A 6,686-nucleotide genomic window follows, 5' to 3' on the forward strand; every position below is an offset into this window, starting at 1 on the left:
GGAGGAGGGAGGCGGAAGGTGAAGGAAGGGCACCCGTGCACAGCCTTCCAGTACATTTAATGGATAAAAACCGGGAACGGCTACAAGACACCGACAGATCGAAAGAGATGAGCCGTTCACCGGCACGGTGTGGAGGGGGAGAGCCCGGGCAAGGCCCCGGTGGATGCGGGAAGAGCAACAAGAGCTATGAGTGCTTGACACATGCAGCCAGCCATTGCTGCTCTCCCCCAGCCACCCGCCCTGCTCCGACCCCCGGCAGGTGCTGTCCCACCTCACTACTGGGTTTGCAAAGCAGTTTGCACTGAACTGGGAATAAAACATCAAAAAACAAAAGACAGTACAGTCCGTCCTCGTGCCTCACATAGCCAGGAGCAGCTCCAACTTATCAAGTGTTGCTGAATGTTCCTTAATTTCTGCTTCAAAGGAGGAATGCTTCTCCAGCGACTGGCATCTCCCTTCTTCTGCTGACTTCCACTTCGCCATCGCTGTCTGCGCAGAGAAGATGGTGTACACAACATTTTACTAACACCAAAGCACGGGATAGCAAAGCCAAACTCTAAAGCAGCTCCAGCTAAAGCATTTGAACTCATCAGCAGGGTCTTACTAAGATTAGTCTAGCCTGACTGGGATGTCTTTCACTTCTGTTCCTTGAGGAAAATGGCAATTCATCTGTGACCAAATTTTAGGAAGTCTTATATAATAGCAATTTCATTAATTAACTCTTAAGGTTCTGCCAGTGGTGCTTACAACCACCTGTAACAGTCTCAAAAGCTCTCTCTTGAGAGGAGCCAGTCCAAGCAGAGATGGCTCAATTTCCAGTCCTGACATCCATATTTATTTTAGAACTGATTCCATCTAACTTGAAAGCTACCAGTCATTAATGTCACTCTTGTCTTTGACCTTGTTTCAAGTTCAATTCAACTTGAATTGACTGAGATGAGAATTAACATTGCCCTACCATAAACTTTGCTTTAGGCCCTCTATTTAGAGGGGGAGTAACACCTGCAGTTCCCCTAATGCATGTGTATTTATAAGAAAAGATGAGTGATACTGGAGGCTTTCACTGCCTAGTTCATTTGGAGAATAGAGCAGCACTGGGAAGAGCAAAATAACTTCAGAATCTCACTCAGCACCAGCTGCTTGTTACCTGTTTGAGTCTGAAACAAAGCCCCAGGCTTACCTGAAGCACCTCCTTTTCCTTTGCAGCTGTTTGATTAAATAGCCTCAATTCTTCTATGAGCTTCTCAGTTAACAGCTGAAGAGCAAAAGGAAAAGAGTTTAATAGAATGCCAATAAATGCAAGTCTCAGCAGCTGTTTCCACAACACCAGCAGAAAAGGACAGTAGCACACAGACCTCTCAAAGCCCCTTTAAATCCCACTGCTATTTCAAAATTTTCTTACCGTTGTCTGCTTCTGGCATTCTTGTGTCTTTTCTTCCTCCTCCAAAATGTTGCTGCCTGTAACTAATTTATGAGATGCATTAGTGAACCTCTAATATACAGGTAACTTCGCTTGTAAGAGCTAACAGCTTTTAAAGTAAATTTCTACAGCAAGAAAGACTAAATTATTTTCAAAGTTTATCCAGGACAGGGCCTACTACAGGAAGCAGCTTCTTCTCTTAAGCTAGGAAAAAAAAAAAAGAAATCCCCTGGAGTTACAGGAGTATTTCCTCAATGAGGAAGCAGAGTCCAAATGTCTTATGAAGACTCACAACAGGAAACAAAGAACTTAAAGAGTTCTGAAGAGTGAGTACCAGAATGGTATGTGAAGTGCATAGTCCTTACCAGGATCAATGTTCCTGCTTTCTAAAATCACCATGCAAGTCTCCTGAAATTTCTTGAGCTTCTCAACTTCTTGCACCAGGCCTTCATTCTCCTCCTTTAACTCCTTTATAGTGCCCTGTCATTAACACAGGTTGTAAGTGAATCAAGTTTCCAAGATTTTCTTCTCATTAGTCAGTAATACTGAGTGTGATGCTAATGGCTTAACAAGTGCTCCACTAGCACCCAGAATCAGTCCTTCTGGCTCTGCCACCATAGCAAATTAGCCTGTTGCAGGCCCTTAGTCCTGCTTCTTGACAGGATTAATACATTTATCACATCCACATGTCACAGCAGTTACTAGAAAAATTTGATCCTAAATTCCTTTTAGGCAATCCTAGAATATTTTTTCTTGTGCTCCCTCTCATATATATAAATAATTCAAGAGTTTGGTGCGTTGAAGAGCATATAAACATTGGGAAGAAAGGGGCATCTTAGAATCTTTAAGCCACAGCATTATTCCCTACACAGCTGAGATGTTACCAGGCAATCGGATAAGCTGATCAACCTCCCAAGTTGAATGCAATTCTCCAAGAGAATCAATAAGCATGTGGATTAGGGTGATCCATCTGACAGCGTCAGAAGCTTTTGGAACATTTCATGGGAGGTCTCAAAGGCTCTTAAAGAAATCAAGCTGTGAGATAAGAGGAAGGATCATCTCACAGATTAGTAACTGGTTGAGAAGTAGGAAATAAAGTGAGGTTTTACAACTGAAGGTTACCAGGAGGGCCTCTTGCACATGACAGAACTTGTGCTAAGTGTATCCTAGAATGATCTGTAAGAGGTGGTGAATAACGAGGTGCCAATTCTGAACCTAAACTTGATTCAAGAAGTCAAAGCTGTTTGAAACAGAATCCACTGAATACACTGAACAGTCCCAGCTTTCTCAGCCTCTCCTCCAGTCCCTTAATCATCTCAGTGGCCCTTTGCCAGACTCTCTCCAGTATGTCCATGTCTCTCTTGTACCAGGAGCCCAGAACCAGACACAATACTCCAGGTTTGGCTCACCAGTGCTGAGCAGAGGAAAAAAACTTGCAGGAGAATACAAAGACACTAAAAGATTAGGCAGCAATGTGACACAATAGCACATGAAAAAATGTCAGCTTATATAAACTGAGCTCTGCATTAAAGAGAACGAGGTCACTGTCCCTCAAACACGACCAAAATCCAAGTAGAATGTTCTTCGTCACTAAAATGAGACCATACACACTCCTGAACCCACGTCTCCAATACTGTATGCACGTTCACACCACACTGTGTGATGGGTTAACAAAGCTAGGAGAGATTGGGCAAAAGGAACAAGGAAATTGAATAGCTTATCTACCATATGTTAGGAGCTATGGAAGAAAAAAGAATTAATAGACCTCAAACCATCAGTGGCAAGTGATTATTTACCGTTTCTCTTGATGTAGCTAGAAAGCATCTAGCAATATTGAGGCTCTTTTAATAAAATTTCATGCAAGTGTATAGTTGTGAACTTGAAATATTTTCCCACAGCGAGTTTAAACTTGAATTAGAGCTCTGATGACTATTTAACAGTGAACTGGATGGATTAGCCACCCAAATACATCTGCAGCTCTGCTGGTTTCCAGGTTCTAGCAGGTATCACTGGTGTCAGAGGAGAAAAACCAGCCCACCCAAACTCTACTGACTTCTGATGGGGACAGGAAAATGAGCAAGACAGTCCTTTGATCTGACCCTGTAGGGATCAGAATATAATAATTACTCAATAATTGATTTACTTTTCCCGCCCTTTCCTTACCTGTGCTCCCGTTAGTCTGGAGTGTAGCTGCTGTTTGGCTGTTTCTAACAGCTGATTCTGGGCCTTCAGCTCTGCTTCTAGTTTGTATCTGTTGAGAGGTCTGTAGAGTCAAACATCAAAGATTTAAGGGCAAAAACATCAGCATTACACACCTTCTCTTCTCCTTCCACAAACATGCCCTTTTTCAAAGCATTTGTTCTTGTTTCTGACCAAAAGCTTTAATCAGCAAACTTGGCAAGAAAGCTGTACATGGCTGAGAGCTCATCATAACCCTCCCAGGGGGAACATTACTGTATGAGGGCAACTAAGAGAGATTGGAGGAAACATACCCTCTTGTAGCTGTCTTCTTTGAAAGCGGTTCCACTTTCTTGGCAGATTTAGGCAACCTTAAAAGATGGATAAAATACAATTATCAGAAGACCCTTGCGTTCTTGCAGATTACCAAGTTGGTAATTTGACAAAATCTGCCAAATTCTAAGCCATCTTTAGGACATTTGCCAAGCAATAAGTCCATCGATATTTTACTTTCATTTACCCTTGGTTTGTAGCTTTGAAGACACCATCTGCTGGGATGTTTGAGCTAAAGTTAAAATTGGGATCTTTGTGGAACTCTAGGTCTGCTGTCTTGCTGACGCACTGTTTCTTTGAAGGACAAGTCGTTTGCATTTCTGCAAGAAAAAGACAACAATGAAAACACTACAGTCTACAGGAGACCACCATCATACACAGAAGTCCTGGATCTCTTAAGCCTTCAATTTTAGGTAAATCACAATTATATCTGGCTAGAATGGAGACTTTAAGGTAGCGACAACTAAGAGCAGTCTTCAAACTTTACCCAGGATTAAGGGTCCAGAACAAGCCAGAGATAGCTCTGATGGTAGACAGTGCTAAAACATAATTACCAAGCTAGTGCTAATGAGAGAAAGTTTGAAAGCAGTAATACAGGCGTGATAATAAAGGAGGTCTCAACATCAACTGGACAGCATGCCACAGGGTTCCCAAGCAAAGTTGTTCAGTACTGGAAGCAAAACAAACACAGCCCACTTGAAACCCTCAGTTAGGAGAGCTCCGTATTTCAATTAACTATGAGTAGTTAGACTTCTAAAATGACTCTATAGAGAACTAGCTTTCTATGTAAAGTTTATTCGGCTTTAAACAGCAGCTATTTGAGTACATAAAGCTTTGTTCACATAGTGCATTTGGGAATGTTTTTTTTTGTTTTTTTGCAATTTTTTTTTTCAAATGACATACCCATAAGCACATTTATACTAGAGTAACATGGGAGTTCCCACTGATAGAGACTAGCGCCCACATTTTTAACGTTAAACCTCACACTCTTTAGGCCCAGCACTGCAGTACGCCTCAAGGGCCTGAGCTGTGACACAGCCAGCGACCGCCCGCCCAGCTCCGAGGTGCACTGTTAGCAAAAAAAGGTTAACTTAAGCCTGAAATAGAGCCCAAACAGTTGAAAAAAGCCTGTAATTAGGCTCCGCAACAGCCACCACAGACCAAGGCAGTACTGGAGCTGCCTAAAGACGCCGCCGCCCCCCCACCCGCGTCGGCCTAACCCGGTCACCAGCCCTCCGCGCCCCGGAGCCCCGCGGCGAAGCAGGGCAGTGTCCCCCCTCCCTCCCTCCCTCCCTCCCTCCCTCCCTCACAGGGTACGCACCCGCGGGCGGGCCGGTGCGGTGGAGCGCGCTGTAGACGGGGATGCGGGAGGACTCCCCCTCCATGCCGCCGCCTCCCGCCGCCGCCGTTTGAATCGAACCCGCCGGCAAACGGCCCCGCGCATGCGCACAAGCGCCCCCCGCCCCGGCCAGCAGTGCGCAGGCGCAGTGCGCGCGCGGCGGTGCTGTGAGGGGGCGCGCGCCGCTTCCCGCCCTTTTTGTGCTTCCCGCACTTTAGGCGCTTCGCTCAGAGAAGGCCCCGCGGGGATGGCGGCTTCCCCGGGCCGGTGGGACGCTGTTCCCCCTCGCAGCTGCCCTCAGGGGAGCCGGCCGCCGCCGGGGACAGTCCTCCCTGCCTCCCGCTGCCTCGCCCGGTGGTTTGGGCACTCGGGGCCCGGCGCCCTCAAGGCCTCTGAGGCCTTCAGAGGGGGAACTTGGCGGCCATGGAGGCCTCCCTGCTGTGCCCTCAGGGCGTCGGTGCTGCCGCTGGCGTTTGAGGCCGTTAAAATTGCCCTTCCGTGCTGTAAGGGGCAAGGAGGCGTCTGTGTAAAATGTTTCCCGAGACATTTTTCAAAATGGGTGAGAAGTCCCTCCAAATAGTAACGGAAGCAGCTCCCGTGTGAAGAGGATTTTGGTCAGCGTTGGGCCCCAGCCCGAGGGCAGGTCTGGTTGCCAAAACGCCCACCTGAACACCCAGTATGAGAACTGAACTGGGAAAATGCAAAACTGAACAGCATTGTATATTTCAAGTGTTGTTACTAGCTTTAAAAGACCATATTCCTAATCATCAGTGAGTTGTGGCCTGTCTCCCGCAGAGCACAGACAACTACTTGTGGGTGTCAGAAGGAGCAAACCTTTTTAAGATGTATACTTTCCTTTTGCTGATTATGTTGAAGAATATATTAGGCACTTAAAAGATGAAGAAAATGAACCACAGTGTTCTTGGTGAAAATGAAGCATCACTCAGATTTAGGAAAGTTTGTCATAAGCATTTATTTTATGTCAACTTGATAGAGAATGTTTTCTCTTTTTCAACAGATGATAAAGGCAAGGAAGTGTTTGTTTTCCTGTTTGTTTCTCGTAGAGAAAAACAAAAAAAAAAAGTAAAACTCAAGATTCACCAGATATGCAGATTTTAAAAGTTACATGTTTGTGGGGAATGCCTTGAGTGGACACAAGCTATGAAGACAACACACAAAGCACCCGAGTCACTGAGGGGACGAGGACACTTTTCTCAAAGGGGAAATCTCACACTGAAAATCTTTGGCAGTACTAGAATTTCTTCGATAAAACAAACTGAAATTGTCACTGAAAATAGATTTGGGTTGGATTCTGCAGCCTCCTCCATGATCCGTAAGAGACTGTATCAACTCAAAAGTCTCAATGAGATTTTTTTATAATATCTGAACTATTGTGATGAGATCTCTGAAGCCGGA

General features: G+C 45.2%; 1 protein-coding gene across 1 annotated transcript; it reads right to left on the bottom strand.

The window, feature by feature from the left end:
* Positions 1 to 43: 43 nt before the first annotated feature.
* KNSTRN (kinetochore localized astrin (SPAG5) binding protein) lies at positions 44 to 5,345 on the bottom strand. The gene is made up of 8 exons (XM_068397807.1): positions 5,253 to 5,345; positions 4,119 to 4,251; positions 3,913 to 3,969; positions 3,584 to 3,683; positions 1,786 to 1,900; positions 1,403 to 1,464; positions 1,181 to 1,255; positions 44 to 489 (listed from the first exon to the last, which is right to left on the bottom strand). The coding sequence occupies exons 1-8, from the start codon at positions 5,314 to 5,316 to the stop codon at positions 358 to 360; spliced, it is 738 nt and encodes a 245-aa protein (XP_068253908.1). The 5' UTR covers positions 5,317 to 5,345; the 3' UTR covers positions 44 to 357.
* Between the last annotated feature and the right edge of the window lie 1,341 nt (positions 5,346 to 6,686).

This window comes from Nyctibius grandis, chromosome 4 (assembly GCF_013368605.1).
Source record: "Nyctibius grandis isolate bNycGra1 chromosome 4, bNycGra1.pri, whole genome shotgun sequence".
In the NCBI taxonomy this organism is placed as follows: domain Eukaryota; kingdom Metazoa; phylum Chordata; class Aves; order Nyctibiiformes; family Nyctibiidae; genus Nyctibius; species Nyctibius grandis.